Here is a 16,040-nt window from a genome sequence, read left to right as displayed (position 1 = left end):
AATGCAATAACACCAGAATATACGTAAAGACGTTTATTTACAATACATGTTGGATAAGAACAATCGTCTCTTGAGTGTACGTGGCATTAATCTTAGGCCAAAAACTGCAAAGAAGCGAAATGTGTTGATCCTCGTGGTCAGACATCAGTGACGCTGAACTCTGGTGAAGTTAATACAGCGTCCCTGGAGACAAATAAAAGCCAGACATTTGCAGTTAGAGGAAAATATGAAAACACAATAATCAAAATCTCATCAGCGATTGAGAAGACAAAAAAATCCTAAAACATCTACACGCGTATTATGTATTCAAGCTGTCTTTGAAGTGATGACATTTACACAGTGGTTTATTACGACTGAGTTGGTGCAGTAAGCTGTTATTAGTCTGTTGGGTGGATAATTAGAGGGGAGTTCGGGCTGTATCATCTGTTATTATCTAATCAAATCACTGGCGTCGGGAGGACGGATCCGTTTTGTAATCAAATTAACTGGTGACAGGGAATGATTCAGCAGGCAATGATGATGAAGTATTATGAAATGAAAGCAATCCCTGTTCCCCTTCCATCGTTGAATAGTACTCTTACCTTGTCGCGAGGCGTCGGCCTCATGATCGCCACTCTGTCGTACTGTCTCCTCATTAACGCCTGCAGCGCATCAAAACGGCCCTGAAAGTCCAGTCAGATTAGGTTATTTTAATCAATGACGCAATATCATATTGCAGATGAAGAACAGTATGCCACACCGACATCATCACATTTATTTGTATGTGCGTGTGGACGGGATCAGAAACACATCTTAGCCTTAAAGTCGTAGATATCAGCTGCCCGTATGAGAGAGTCTCGTCCTGTGGTGGGTGAGCGATCGTCTCACCTTGATGGGAGTGTACCATTTGGGCCGTGGTGGCGGCGTGTAGACTGGAGGAGGTCTCGGCGGGGGTTTAGACAAGATGGGCTCCTCGACTCCCTCCGGCATTGTGACCACTGCGTTTTTGGCTTTCTCAAGCCGGGAGCCTTCCTCTGTGGACCCCATCTGGCCCCAGCGCACCTGCGGACCACGAGCACACCGACTCCCGTACTGCAACCACGTCAAAACGTTGAGGTCGAGCCTACAAGTAGGAGCTTTTTTCCATTACCTCCATGCGCTTGATTCCTCCAGCACCTCTGCCACCATAGTAGGAAGCGTCCACTGTGGGCCACTGGTGTTTGGCTGAGGGATCTTCTTCTGGCTCCTTGAAAACAAGCAAAATGCTGGAGTGCTGGAGTACTATGAGCAGACATTGGACGCTGCCTAGAGTCCAAGATGGCATCGAGCGGGAAAATCCAAACTTCAGGCTCAGAATGCCGAGTCAGTTTTTAAACTATCTGTGGTAAACTCACATTGACAGGAGGTGGCGGTGGCGGTGGCGGGCGAGATGGGGGCGGGTCTCTGATAACCTGTGAGAGAGAATGTGAAAAGAACAAATTAAATCAATGTTATTATCGAAACACTGGCCAAACACTGTGGGCTACCTCAATAAATATGAATCCCACTGAAATGTGGCCTGTGGTTCCACACTTACACGCGCACACACACACACACACACGTTGTGTAGGCTGAAGACTCACCACGGTGCAGCAGAGAGGCCAGAACCACCAGAAGAAAACCAGAGCTAGAAGCAGCAAGAGAGCCAACAGCAACCAGAGCACCCAGGTCCCATCTGACTGCAACAAAACAAACCCATCAGACCCACGCCGGTGTCGACTCTGCGTGGAAATGGACAGTTTCTGCTCTACGAGGCAAACTTCAGCACTGGCAGGACCTGATACTCACACACGCTGTAGCACGGATGGTAATGGGACCGGAGATGTAGGATTGTCCGTTGTTCAGGCTCACCAGCACTTCGACTGATCTGCAGAAGGCAGGAGCAGAAATGATGGAGAAATGTCCCCTTGTATTGATTTATTGATCATTAAGGGGTCAAGTGACAACCTTAATGTTTGACAGCGATGCCTCTACGTAACATTGCCAGTCTCCCAGTTGACCTTTCAACGCCAACGCACCGTAAAAAGGAAACACTTGGCACGAGTGTTTTAGTGAGGAGGGAATGTTGCAGAGTGGGTGAGACATGATGGAAAGTGAGAGGCGACGGGGGACAGATGGAGGGGGAGAGAGAGGACGCTGTTGGAGGTGGGTGAAGCACCTTGAGCTGCTGATGGTTTCTTTGACAAATAAAAGCACCTATTTTATTTTATTTTATTCTACACAGACTCCGTGTTGAGCTCGGCGGTGGGAGAGCAGGCTGGTGGGGCGCAGAGATGCTACTGATTCTCATCTTATCTACAAGTCCTTTCAGCCAACCCACAGCCTTTGGTAATGACTGATTTTAATCACATGGCACAACACAAACCAGCACAGAAGGGACAGAAGGCTGAGCGTGCAGCATGAACACTTTGCACACTATTTTCAATTTTCAATGTGCAACTACACGTAAATTAAATGAAATAATTGTAACTGTACTTTGATTTTAAACACAACATGTGTGTTTAGAGTCAGATAATAACACGTGGCACGTGTGTGTGTGTGTGTGTGTGTGTGTGTGTGTGTGTGTTTAACTTCACTTACTGTCCGACCTCATGTAGAACCGGCGCTGGACACAGCAGATAGCCGTCTCTAACTACTTTGGGTTTCTGGTCTAAGAGAGCGAAAGAGAGAGAGTGTGTGGGTATAATTACCTATAAGGAAAGGAATGTTTTACAAATACCTGATGAAGACAATCACACAATGTTAAGTTGTAGATGGAAGCAAAAAACAAATGGATGCGGTTGCTATGTCGTGATAATTGATCATAGAGTTGAAAAATCATTTTACACATCTATAAAATAAAAAACAGCAATTGCAGCAAACAAATAAGAAAAGGATGAAAAACATTCCAGCAGAACAGATACCGAAGCTGGTCGGGAGTCAAAAGTGGACATCACGTCATGAGTTGTGTCCTCTCAGTGACATTAAGAGAACATCGATCTGTTTACAGACTAATGGGACAGAGAACATGTTCTCCCTCGCTCTGCGTCTCATAATGTCTCCTCTGTTCTCCGGCTGAAGTCAATAAAAAAGAAGCCACTGTTTATTTCCGCGCGCCGTGACTCTGACTTTCCACTGCGGCACAGACATCTGCGCATCGTATCTATCGCCGTTCCCTTCACAGAGGAGGTTTTCCCACAGTGCATCGCAGTGTGTACGCAGCTTTTAGCATCCTTGGCAAATAAGACCACAGGAGGCTCACCCCCAGAATTAACATCCGAAGCGTCCCAGCCGACCTGCAGTGTGAATGGCGGCGTGAGGGTGTGGAGTGCGTGGCGTTCACTGACCGTGTGTCTTCTGATCGACGGTGAGGGAGCAGAGCACGTTGTTGGTTCTCTTGGATCCGCTGAAGCCGCTGCCCCGCAGCACCACGCTGAAGGACTCTGGGATACATGGGACAGAGTTTATGAAACAGCAAAGTAAGGCCAACGAGACTGAGGCTGTGCGGCCGGGCTGACGTAAGTATGTTAAACGGAATAAAGGAACGTGAAGGATAACCACAGTTATTACAATTCAGCAGGAAGTGAACATATAACAGCAGGAATTCTGGGGCAAAATGGTTGTTTACTAGAATATCTCACGACTTATTGGTTGTTTATCTGATCGAGGTTTATTAGTTGTTTTTAATTGATAAATCCATGGAACTGTCTGAGGTGCTGAAATGACAGACGGGTTCGTATATGCATTTATAAAAGAGTCTACACATAGAAAGACAATCCTATACTATATGTGTACATACATATTATAGGTTAGGGTCCCTTCCTTGATTAAAATGATAAGAAGTTCCTTGTTGTTGGGGAAGAGTTGATAGAGTCACATTGCTGTTTTTAGTAAGCCATCATTTACCTCCAGTTATTTAGTAGCGTTTGTAAAAGTCTAAAGGTAGAACCCACTTGACTGAATATCTCTGTAGCGATATATTGTAGTGTAGACAAGACCACTGTTACTGTAATTGTCTCCTTTGGGTGTGTTGGTTGATGGTTTGAAGGCAATGGGTTCCTCCCATTGGGAAAATCAACAAATCACAGAGGCTAAAATAGTCGAGCACTAAAGTCATTTGGCTTCATCCTCCGGGGACCATGATTACATTTTTTTCCTGCATCATTATATCAAATAAAAAAATAATTAAAAAAACCACACCACTAACTTACCATTCACACAAACGCTCGACGGCTCAATTGTGAAGACGTCGGCGCACGTCTGCTTCAGGATCTGAAGACGGAGACGAAGGTGACAGCTCAGCGCGTGCGGCTGGATATGAGCGTTTTTTTGTGCGTCGTTATGTCTGACTTGACCTCACCGAGTTCACGATGTCTTTGAGGGCATGAAACCCGGACAGCACCGGGAAGACCTGCTCTGTGCCGTCTGCTATGTCAGCAAGCTGACAACAAAACCAGAAACAGTTTAGCGGGAGTCCTGAACAACTGAGTCGACAGCGGACGTTCATTTCGCTGCTTCTTTGGGAGGTCCTGTGTGCGTTTGGGTTCAGTACTTCTGCAGCGTTTAGGGAGGAAAAGTCTGTTTCTGGGAGATGAAAGCTCTGGACAGCTGGCTGGAGCTTTCATCTCCGACCCCGGTGATAGCAGAACAGGAAGCTCGGCTGGCATTATTTAATTGGAGAGGGATGTAATGACTTCCTCCTCAGACCACAAAGTGCACTCTGGTCAGTAAGTGCAGAACAACGCTTGCACTTGCCGACTGAAGACCTTTTTTTAGTTTGAAGCCATATTTATATTCTTATTAATCCTTATTTTACAATTATTGTCACTAAAAAGTGGTCAAAGAATGAATTAGGTTGTGGATTGTGCAAAAACACGTTAAATGAATTATATTTTAGAATCATATTCCTCAATAAATGTCAATCGACAGTTTTTTCTTTGCACTGCAAATTACATTTGGGATAAAAGAATCTGTTGAAAAGATTCGGTATCAAAGCAGTGTTTCAGACACAGGAGATAACTGTTTCTCAACCATTTCTAAATCTCTACTCAACATTTCTCACAGTCAACACGGTCAGCACAAGATAATTCAATTTGTTCCTATTCAGCATGAAGAAATTTAGAGGAAACATTCTGCTGTCTTTCAGTAACCTGATACAAGATATGAAGGCAAATCAAATCTCTCCAAGGATATGATAACTTAAAACATGCCGCCATACAAAAATCATTCATTGTTTTGACATAAACCAAATTTGTAATAAACCCCTGAATACAATTCCCTGCCAGATGCGTGCTGTTCTGTCCTCAGGAGGTTCCAGTTGAGCTCAACCACATCGAGCCACAAGTTCAAGGTGCGTCAATAAACCAGACAACCAAAGAAACACTCGACTATTGAAGCCCCGACTGAAACCAAACACACACACACACACACACATACAAACACATGCAAAGGCAAATTCCACCCCAGTGTTTACATAACCACCAGTATCAGTAACAGAGAGAATTCCTGCTCACACTGTCAGAGGCTGAAAGAGCGTGAAGGTCCTCCTACCTGTCTGTGGTCAAAGTCCATGACCCCGACACAGTAGACTCGGGCCCCAAACCCTCTGACTTTGTCCGCCTGGGAAGCACAACACGGAAAGTCCTGATTCACCTTCTGCTTCCACTAGCATTCCCTCCAGCCATGTTTACAATGGGTTCTCAAAAAATGAATAATTGATCCCAGAGGGTTTCTATCGTGTTGCTATTTTGAAACAGCCTGACTTTCTGCTAAAGAACCATGCGGTGATAAACCATGTAGCCAGAAACTCACTTCATGCAACGTGATTAAACATCTTTGAGTGTCGTAATTCAGTAAAACAACAGAGAGGATTATATAAGTGTGTATGTGTGTGTGTGTGTGTGTGTGTGTGTGTGTGTGTGTGTGTGTCACTGTGTCTCCTCAAACAACCTGTGTTTTGATTGAAATACATTTTAAAAACCCCATAAAAACATAGCCATTAGAAATAGAATTATCTTCAGCGTTCAGTACCTCCTGTACGGTCAGTTCATAGGGGAACACCTGCAGCTTGCCGTCGGTCAGAGCGATGATGATGGTGGACGACGGCGAGGTCTGTGTCTTCATCTGCTCTGACACCTGAGGAGGGAAGGTTGACACAAACATATGCACTACTACTGAAACAACACAAAAGGAGCCGCTTAACAGGTCTCACACATCCACATATTTACTTTGTATCTATTAGGATTTTATATTGTACGGTGAGACCGAATGGACCAGTAGCAGTATTTTATAGTAGATTTGATTTCTTATAGTACATTAGTTTTATCGCATTTCCCCTTTAGCTCCTGGAGGAGAATCTACCTACCGCTTTCATGCCTTCGTGCATGAACGTTTCACCAGCAGGTTTGATTTGGCTCAGCTTCTCCAAACCCTTGTCTATCTTTGACCTGTGCATCCAGATCACATGACACGAAGACAGCGTTTAAATACAGGCCGATAAGACTTCAGTTTCTGTGTGATCTGCTTATCTGCGTTACGTCTCTTCTGCTCGTGGAGGAAGATGTGTTTTTGGGTTGGAGACGGAGAACGACAGAAGGAGAAGAAGGGAAATGTCAATAAAAAGAAAACTGGTACCTGTCTCCAGTTAGAGGCAGTATTACGACTGCTTTGGCTGAAAAGACTATGTAGGAAACCCTCATCCTGGGACTGAAACACACATAAACACGCAGCTTGTGAGTTTCATCTGCAGTACAAAGACACGTCAAATGCAAAACCACATTTTGTAACTTTTAAGATTGTGTCAAATAAAAATGAAATGAAATAATAATAATGATACATGAAATTTGTGACAAAATGTGACATTACACTTTCATACCACTTTTTGGCAAGGCACAACGACGCCGTTCATCTTCATATAAACTATATCACTTTATATAAACTATGTGTACTACTGCTATCAGTATCTGTAAACACGTGTAGCAATGAAGTCAAATAGAAGCCAATAACATTATACAACATGTCAAACTTCAGCATGCACGATTATGCATGACATAACTTAAGAACATGGTAACAGAACACGGCATAACATGAAATGACTGTGCACGACATACAATACAACTTTACTACATAGTGTGATAAAGCAGATAATACCATTTTGCAAAACATTCCCTGTGACTTTGTGGGGAATTGAACCCTAAACCTCCGTCTTTAGTTCACCCTTCAGGCTTTGTTGGGATGAAGGACTGTCTGAAGTGGTCGGCACCAACTTCCACATGCGGCCTCCATATTTATCACCCTGTTATTAAAGCTAAAGATACCCCATGGACACACACACACACACACACACACACACACACACACACACACACACACACACACCCTTGTATGATGTCTGCTGCTCCAAATAGACACATGGCCTACTTTCTACTCACTACGATTGTTTGTACTATAATTGTAGGACCGTTAACTACTTCCTAATGTTTAAAATAGTCTTTTTTCATTTGCTGAATGTGACTGGGGGACATTCAATGTGCCTTCCCGCCCGCACTCTTTCCCCTCGGTTTTGAACTGATGAAGTTGTATTATTCCATTCTTCATGAGGCTATTTATAGTATAGAAAGCCCCCTCTGTGGAGGAGACGAAAGGCGAATAGGGACAGGAGAGAGAGACGAAAGGGACAGCAGCAGACACTTTACCCACCTGACAAACCTGCTGGTGAGCTGCTCAACAAATCCATAGATCTCGTCCCAGTGTCCAAAAACACTGCCGGACCTGCAGAAAGAGGCAGCAGCACGTTTCAAATATATCCCACACAAGATTTAGGACCAAACATGCTGAACCCGGAGGACGGCACAGGTGCGTAAAGACACATTTGTATATTGTTTGCATGAACTTTTGAGTTCTGATACTGCAGAATTCATTGTGGTGAAATAAACCTTTAACCTCTTGAGCCCCACAGCCATTTTTGTGGTAAAGTTTATTATGGACTTTGTTTGTTCATGCTCAACAAACTGAGAGAAGTTCAGAAGAGAAAATACACTTTGTGCAACATTTGCAGTGTAGCAGCAGAGGAACAAAACCAAAACAAAGCCATAAATGGAGAGGACAGAGTCACGGCTGTCTCCGCACTAAGCACACGATATTACATTCACTATCGGTCTGTCACGGTTGGCTCGTGGATTCCTTCAACAAAAACAAGATCTGTGTTTACTCACCGGTCCAAAACGAAATAAATATCAAACGCTCCATCACAAGAAGCGTCCTCGCCATCACTCAATGATGCTCTAACGCAGAAACTTAGGCAAAGTAGGATTTGGGAACATATCCGTATTAAATCCATAATCCGTGCGTTTCATATCAGAAGTGTGTTTGTGCTGAGCAGCTGTGGGGTTGTTGTTTTTTTTACCCCGTGGTCAGCATGAGCCCGGCGGGTTCGGATGTTGGATCCCTGCTGGGTGGGTCCGTGGGTTCGTGCGCTCCTTGGCTGTGATAATGCAATGAACGGGGCGGGGCGGCTGCTGCACCACCGGACCAGCAGCCAGCCGACAGGACAGGACTTCCCGCTGGGGTCTCCACATTAAACCTGCACTGCAGACGTCTACGCAGGAAAATAATACTACAAATGATGAGGGTATTCATCAGTATGTTTGAACACGTTTAGGATTGTTCTTTTTTTTTATGGAGGGTGTTTTGCTCTATTTGATCCATTTGTGGTTTGTTGGTTTTATGGGATTAACAGTGATGATTATGATGCTGTAAATTAGCAAGAATTAGTTTGTTATCTGTCCCTGGACATATTCTATTCGAGTTTCCCTAAATAAAAATATCATAAAACAGACATTAGAAGCAGTAACAATATATTATTAATATTAGTGAAGGTATTTTACGGATTGAATGAAAAAAAAATGTAATTGAATCATAAATAAATACCAGACAAATAAAATATGAGTAAGCATTGATTTATTTATTCTAAACAACAATCAAATGTTATGTAATATAATGTTGCAAAATAGACATGAAAAACGTATCATGCTTTTATGTTGAAGGCACACTAAAACATAAAAACGCGAATGTTCCTGTTTTCTAAATGCCATTTCTGACTTGACTGAGATTAGAAAGAATTGCAGACTGAATGATTTCCCTACAGAATGTAAGACCCTTAAATATGCTGCTATTCAATGTGCTTTAAAACAAAAGTAAGGGAGCTTTCTATAAAAAATCAATCCTTGTAAGTATCTGAAAAGCGTTTGCCATGTTTCAAGATGTAAATCAAAATGTGCTTCTCAATCAATGAGGAATTTCGTGTATTTCTCACTGACTCACAAATCACTCCCGATGTTCTTTCTCTTCTCCAAACAAACCACTGCATCACGTTCCAACAAATTTAAGTCAGATGGGAAATGGAATTGAATAACACACCCTTGGTACGTCAGGGTGGTGCAAGTTGCTTTGCATGAGTATTGTCTAAAATGTCACTCCCCACAAGTAATTAGATCTCCTCTTTTGTCTCTCAAGAAAAAAACAAAAGACTTCATTTATGGATTTCACAAGAACGTCTCGGCATCACCACAACAAGTGTCCTCAAACGCACATTGTGTTTAAAGACATGAAAGAGGAAACAATGCTGAAAGCACATGATGTCAGAGATGAAGGGATCTTACGCACTGATTGCTGGCAGTTTGAATATTTATTTTCAACTCTAAAAGGAGTATGAAGTCCTAACATTTACAAACTCAAATAACAACATACCAAAGGAATACTGTCAGCAAAGTGACTCTGTTTAATCTTGCTCTAAAAAGAAAGATCTCCCTTTCGTATTTCATGCACGTCTGTTATGGATTATGTGTTCTGCGCATTGTTTTTGGGTGTAGTAGTTGGGAGACAGAATGATGCAGTCTGAATTATTGTGTCGAGCCAGAAATGTGAACCACATCTTCTCCGGCCGGCAGCCTTAGAATAAGTCGATAATGAGTATAATAATGTCAGACAGTGTGTAATACAAATCTCACCCTTTTACTCAAAGTGGAAGCGAAACAATCGTGGCACATCAAGGACTAAAGTTGAAACAGGAAAAGTTAGCTTCAGGTGGACAAGTGTACGTCAGAAGAAGGGCTGGTCTCGTTAATTCCAGCCCAAAAGACGTGAATGAAATTTCCCGCAGGGTGTAACCTGTTGTTTCTAATGAAATGTAATTAACTGCCAAAAGCAAAGGGCGTGATTTTAATTTCTGCTCTGGTGCAGATCTACTTGAAAGTGCTCACTGTGCACGCTTAAGGCTTCAGACAAGAGAACTAAAGAATAAGCTTTTGAGAAATTACTTTAACATAAGATATCTCTGCAACAAAGCCTGGAAGATAATTTTGGCCCCCGGTGCAGTACCTCACGCGTACCAGCAGGTGGCGGTGACGCGCCGCCGCCTCCTTCCACGGCCGAAAAAAAGAAGAAGATCCGGTTCGGTGTTTATCGAGCAGCGGAGGACGTGCGTTCAGTTTGATTCCTCTCACCATACTGTATTTTTATTTCATGCTCGCGCAATGCTCGCGTAACAGCCCTGCCGGTTATGGCTGAATTAGCAGAACAAGGACACCGACGGCCCCCCCGCGACTAATGGTGAGCTTTGTGACCCGGTTTTCACTCGTTTTTTATCGGGGCTGCGTTACAGGACGAGCCCGTCAAGGTTAGCGTCGCCGTTTCCTCTCCCCCCTCCTCCCCCCCCGGAACCGAACTCGAGCTAACATGGCGTGACGACAATGAAACGGTGAGGCAAATCATTCGTGGATGCCGGCACGTCTGTTTGAAAAAGGAGTTGTGTTTCCAAGTGAAATAGATAATGGCACCTGTGTCGAGTCAAGGATGGAGTCGTTGCGCACGGACACACACACACACACACACACACACACACACACACACACACACACACACACACACACACACACACACACACGTTAGCTTCAGCTAGCTTACATGTAAACAAACGTTTTCTCCTCATATTGTCACATGTCATAATATGTTTCACAATTGTCGTTTTTTACCGGTGGTGTCTCCCGTCCACACCAGCCGTGTCCTCGGCGGCCAGCCGGTGGCTGAGAAGAAGAAGCAGCAGCAGGAGGAGAAGAAGGAGGAGGAGAAGATGCTGCTGAAGACGCCCCAGAAGCTGCTGAAGACCGGCCACTACATCGAGCTGGGCAGCTACCAGCACTGGCCGGTGCTGATACCCCAGAGGATCAGACTGTACACCTACGAGCAGATCCCCCTCTTCCTCAAAGAAAACCCCTTCATCACCGGCGGCTACCGGGCCCACCTGCCCTCCAAGCTCTGCCTGAGGAGGTGGGTGGATGACCGGCGGCAGTGACGTAGGGTTTACACGTCATCACGCGAAGGTGCAGCCGCCTTGTTGATGTGCGTTTCTTCTTCTTCTTCTTCTTTTGCAGTATTTTTATGCTGACCAATGAGACGGTGAACATTTGGAGCCACCTCCTCGGTTTCCTGCTCTTCTTCTCCCTGGGGGTCAACGACGTGTCCTCGGTGCTGCCGGCCTCCGGCGCCAATAGAGAGGACTACGTCATCTACGTCATCGGACTCTTCTGCTTCCAGGTGAAGGCCGCCGATATCGCAGGAAGTCTCGCACGCTCGTCCAGGTCTTGTTGTCGTCCCCAGTGTCCATGCTCACAAACAAAGAATTATCTACAGAGATTATCTACGTGTCTTATCATTTTACCACTTTGTAATTACTTTCTTCTTTTGAATCCTTTACAGCTGTTTACTGTAAAGTCTCAGTTAATACAAATGTGCTTTACCTGACCGTTTCTCCCGTGTATAAATAAATAATGTCTCTTAAAAACGGATTCATGAAGGTTCACGTTTGCTGCCCCGGGCACAATCAGTTGTCCTCAACCCACGCAGGTGTGTAAGCTGTTGTAAAGGTCGGGCCCAGTGTGTTGTACAATAAAGCGCTGCAATAGCGACGGTGGAGTAGTTCAGAGGTGCATTTCCCTGTGGAGGGACGTTAGATGTGTTTGTGCGGTTCATGCAGTAGGTCGGGTAAAAAATGTAAATGTAATAATATAATATAATCCTAAAAGGAAAAAGGGACAATCTGCTTTCCTTTTAGGAAAAAGGGACAAGGGGAAGGGGAATAACAGATTATAATATAAACGATCATGTTTCCTTACAATCAGAAAAGTGAAAGAGGTAATAACGAAAACCAATAATGACGATCATAAAAACAAAACCCTTCTAATAATAAAGATAAGACTTGCGTTGGCCTTTCTGGTCTGTAAACGCTGGCTTGTGTTTGCATCGCAGGTGTGCATGCTGTGTTCCGTGGGGTATCACCTGTTCTCGTGCCACCGATCTGAGACCACCTGCCGCCGCTGGCTCTCTTTGGACTACGCCGGCATCTCCGTCGGCATCCTGGGCTGCTACGTCCCCGGGATCTTCTACGCCTTCTACTGCAACGCTGTGAGTGTGATTGCCCCACCTGTTTGCTTCCCCCCTCCCCTCCGTGGATCTCAGTGGACTGCGTCTCAATCCGTCGCGCTCCTGTGTTTGCAGTTCTGGCGACAGGTCTACCTGCTGACCGTGCTGTCGCTCATCCTGGCCGTCTTCTGCACTCAGGTGCACCCTCATTACCTCAGCAACGAGTGGCGAGGGATTCGCACGACGATCTTCTGCTGCGTGGCGGGCATCAGCGTCATTCCCGCGTGTCACTGGGTCTGGCTCAACGGAGGACTCGCCACGGACGTCGTGCAGGTCCGTGCTCCTACAGCGGTGGAAACAGCGTGACAACACTTCCATCTCGGCACTAAACCTTTTTGTTTTGTGTGTGTTTAGCTGTTCCTGCCGCGCGTGCTAGTGATGTACCTGATTGCCGGAGCTGCGTTCTTGTTCTACGTCACCAAGGTCCCCGAACGCTACTTCCCCGGTGAGTCGTCGTCGTCGTCGTCGTCCTCCGTCTCTTTGTGTGCACAAAACGGGAGCTTTTGGGCTGAAAGTGAACGGGGAAGGAATCTGTAATTAAGGTCACTGTTTGTCTGAATAAACAGACGAGGTCGGTGAGTGTAAATTGTGTCTTGTTGTCAGTAAAGAGTTACAGAAGCTGAAACATGTAATACGTTTTATAATATTGGACTTAATATTGAATTCCAATGAAATAGACTCACAACTGCAAATCATTGTACTTTTTAAATACACAAAGTGTGATTGATTTGAAATGAAATTGATTGAAATTGAAATGATCTAAATGTTCAGTCTACCAGGAAACCGATCCATGTTGCAGTTTGCTTTTATTTTTATATATTCTACAGTTTAGAGCAAACAAGGTATCTTTATTATTGTACGGGGGGGGGTTGTACCTTATGGGGTTTGTTTTGTACTCATCCAAATGTGTTTCTTTCGTAGTTAGTAGCACAGATAGACTTTAAATTATATTGTTTCAGTAGCATTTGTTAGATCCTTTACAGCTAAACGGGAAACTCAAATAGCTGTGACATATTTCCTTAATTACCACTACAAGATTTTGTGAAGCGGTCTCGGAGGTGTGGCGGATAAACACGTCAAAATAACAAAATAGTCGCTGAGGCCGGGGCGAGGTCTGGGCAGTTGTTAACGTGAAAGAAAACTGCTTGGTGACGCTTTGGAAATACGTCGAGAGGGACGAGCGCACGTAATTAGGAGAGAATCTGGTCAATTTTCAAAATAACACATTTTTCAGAGCTGTTAGATGACATGTTTAGGTACTATTTCTAGACCCCCAAGTGCCAAATATGCTCTTTTTTTTTTGTACATTTTGAAGAAAGTAGGGTAATTGGGCGGAAAAAAGAGCCAAATATGTAATATAGTAATTGTCTTTCCTCCTTCAGGCCAGCTGAACTACCTGGGAGCCAGCCACCAGGTGTGGCACATACTGGTAGTGGTGATGTTTTACTGGTGGCATCAGACAGCCGTGCACATCATGCACTTCAGGCACAGCCGGTCCTGCCCGAGCAGCAGCAGCTAAGTTGGACAGATCCCACGATGTAATGGAACGGCAATCGGTTGCAGGCTACTAAGCTATGAATGTTAGTGGACATCAGTTAAACACCTAATGTTGCTTTTCAAACACTTCTCACCAGTCAGCCTGCTGGTTAGAAGCTGCCGCCTAAAGGGATTTTAACCACAAGCTTGTGCTTATTACCCACTAAGGTGTAAAACTGACAGTCTCATGGAAGCTCCTGGTTTTCATTGAGCTGCTGGTTACTGTTTTAGTGGCTTTTTAAGGCCAGTACACGCATTAATTCTACTGTGTCCAGCACTTGATATCTGCAAGGAGAAGCTACACAGTACTGTACATCTTAAACTTGCTTATCCACCATAACCATTAAGTTGCATGAAGCTGGAATTTTATATTATTTTGTAGAAACGGACTACGGTTTGGAGTTTTTAATTGGTGATCTTTTTTTTATCGCATGGTTTGTTGAGTTTGGGATCTTCTTTGTGTACAGAAGTTTTAAAGAATATCTACATGGATTCTGTTGAATCAAACATAAATGCCTGTGTGAACAATTCCTTAATTTTTGCTTTCTATGTGATTAGATTGGATGAAACGTCTTGATGAAATGTGAAAAGCAGGGAACAAAAACTGGAAATTCAGCACTGTGAACTCTGGGAAAAATAATGTCTCAATGTATTTGAAGCGCTCGAACAAATATCTAAAGGTCAATCAATGATCAATCCCCAATATCTGAGAAGAAAGTGTAGGAACCATATTCAGCCTACATTACATTACTTCCTAAATACAGCCTGATTTTTATTTGTCTTTGGAACAGAGAAAGTGTCAGTGTTGCGGTGGCCAAATCCAGCATGTTATGGCTTCACTACACGATATGTAATATCAGCCTTAATACCAGAACAACCGAGTTAATCAACAACATATTGTACAATCATCCCCTTTTTAATTTAAATATTAGTCTGTTAGATTTAACTTATTAATCAAAAAGAAAGCTTGACCAGCTAAATTGACCGAGCTTCATTCTCCTGACATCATGGTGAATGGTTCTGGGATCAGATGTGGAGTCACCAACTACTGTTTTTGTTAGAAAGTGGTCTAAACTGGAGTCTGCATGGCTGGAATGACAAAAATGCTGATTGTAGTATTGTGATAAAAAAAAGAACCCTTTAACAACAGTTTGAACTGGACAATCACGACAACGAGGACACATTTCGGCTGACGATCCAGTTGGCGGTAGCACTTTAACGCTCTCCGATTGGTCAACGCCTGTCACTGATCAGGCAGGAAGCCCTTTTGAGTCATAAAGGTTAATTGTGTACAATTTTGCATGTATTGTCTACTTGAGGCTGTTGTTTAAGCGAGGCCAGTGTTACAGGTTTTTATTTTTAAAATCACTCCAATCATGTTTGCATACGTTTGCCTTATCATCTGTGAGTATTTGTACTGTATACACACTTACTGTTAGAGTCGGTTTCGTTGTGTCAAAGGAATTATCAAACTCAGACCGATTTAATCTTTGCTGTTACACAACAACGCCAGTATGGTTTTTATCTAATATGATTCAACGCTTAGAACAAGTTATGGATTTTAGTTGAGGTCACTTACTGCTGCGGAACTGTGTGTGGCACAATGAAAGAAGTGACTTTATTTCTGCCTTTTTGGGTTTGTGTTTTTATTTTTCATCATGCATATCTAACAATCATGTACTGCTTGGTCTGTTCTTTTGAAAATTCATATCATGATTGTTTTATCCTGTGTTTGTGTTTCCTTAATTATCATTTATATGATAAAGCACTGGCGCTGATTTACAAGATATTTATTTCAGTGCCTATGTGAAATTATATTTATAATATATTTTTAAACATTTTGAATGAATAAAGAATGCTGGAAAATACGTTTTACGGTTGTCTTTTTTTCAATAGCTCAGGAGCGCTTTAATTGAATTTATTTGAATGTCTTTACCTAATCCATTTGAATTCCTTTATCACTGCCTGAAGGGCACATCATGTGTCAGAGGAGGTGACTTTTACATCTGAGGGCTTTCAGCCGTTGTCAT

At 43.5% G+C, this 16,040-nt stretch overlaps 2 protein-coding genes across 7 annotated transcripts; one reads left to right on the top strand and one right to left on the bottom strand.

The window, feature by feature from the left end:
* Positions 1–18: 18 nt before the first annotated feature.
* On the bottom strand, positions 19–8,501 carry LOC120831521 (anthrax toxin receptor 2). 2 transcript variants are annotated; one of them, XM_040197014.2, is made up of 17 exons: positions 8,211–8,501; positions 7,696–7,767; positions 6,631–6,702; positions 6,362–6,443; positions 6,028–6,132; positions 5,548–5,616; positions 4,358–4,438; positions 4,209–4,269; positions 3,345–3,440; positions 2,599–2,668; positions 1,807–1,885; positions 1,602–1,697; positions 1,374–1,430; positions 1,130–1,225; positions 868–1,041; positions 582–662; positions 19–183 (listed from the first exon to the last, which is right to left on the bottom strand). In XM_040197014.2, the coding sequence occupies exons 1-17, from the start codon at positions 8,333–8,335 to the stop codon at positions 145–147; spliced, it is 1,455 nt and encodes a 484-aa protein (XP_040052948.2). In that variant the 5' UTR covers positions 8,336–8,501; the 3' UTR covers positions 19–144. The 2 variants fall into 2 exon arrangements, with proteins under 2 accessions (XP_040052948.2, XP_040052947.2); XM_040197013.2 differs by having other exon boundaries at positions 8,402–8,486.
* On the top strand, positions 7,661–15,878 carry LOC120831522 (progestin and adipoQ receptor family member 3). 5 transcript variants are annotated; one of them, XM_078088457.1, is made up of 7 exons: positions 7,661–7,851; positions 11,053–11,322; positions 11,427–11,589; positions 12,301–12,456; positions 12,550–12,747; positions 12,829–12,919; positions 13,857–15,878. In XM_078088457.1, the coding sequence occupies exons 2-7, from the start codon at positions 11,126–11,128 to the stop codon at positions 13,991–13,993; spliced, it is 942 nt and encodes a 313-aa protein (XP_077944583.1). In that variant the 5' UTR covers positions 7,661–7,851; positions 11,053–11,125; the 3' UTR covers positions 13,994–15,878. The 5 variants fall into 5 exon arrangements, with proteins under 5 accessions (XP_077944583.1, XP_040052951.1, XP_040052950.2 ...); XM_040197017.2 differs by lacking the exon at positions 7,661–7,851 and adding an exon at positions 10,387–10,605; XM_040197016.2 differs by lacking the exon at positions 7,661–7,851 and adding an exon at positions 10,387–10,753 and having other exon boundaries at positions 12,613–12,747.
* Positions 15,879–16,040: the final 162 nt, after the last annotated feature.

The sequence above is a fragment of the Gasterosteus aculeatus genome, chromosome 14, assembly GCF_964276395.1.
Source record: "Gasterosteus aculeatus chromosome 14, fGasAcu3.hap1.1, whole genome shotgun sequence".
In the NCBI taxonomy this organism is placed as follows: Eukaryota; Metazoa; Chordata; class Actinopteri; order Perciformes; family Gasterosteidae; genus Gasterosteus; species Gasterosteus aculeatus.
This window is presented reverse-complemented; position numbering and strand designations above follow the sequence as displayed.

What these genes read in the sequence shown, in the direction of transcription:
- LOC120831522 (XM_040197015.2), top strand. An exon ending in TCGGACTCTTCTGCTTCCAG is followed by an intron (nt 11,590 to 12,300) that starts GTGAAGGCCGCC and finishes TTTGCATCGCAG; the next exon opens with GTGTGCATGCTGTGTTCCGT. An exon ending in ACGCCTTCTACTGCAACGCT is followed by an intron (nt 12,457 to 12,549) that starts GTGAGTGTGATT and finishes CTGTGTTTGCAG; the next exon opens with TTCTGGCGACAGGTCTACCT.
- LOC120831521 (XM_040197014.2), bottom strand. Translation starts at nt 8,335, where the DNA reads ATGGATTTAATACGGATATGTTCCCAAATCCTACTTTGCCTAAGTTTC. An exon ending in TCAAAGACATCGTGAACTCG is followed by an intron (nt 4,270 to 4,357) that starts GTGAGGTCAAGT and finishes CTCCGTCTTCAG; the next exon opens with ATCCTGAAGCAGACGTGCGC. An exon ending in GGCCGACGCCTCGCGACAAG is followed by an intron (nt 184 to 581) that starts GTAAGAGTACTA and finishes ATTTGTCTCCAG; the next exon opens with GGACGCTGTATTAACTTCAC.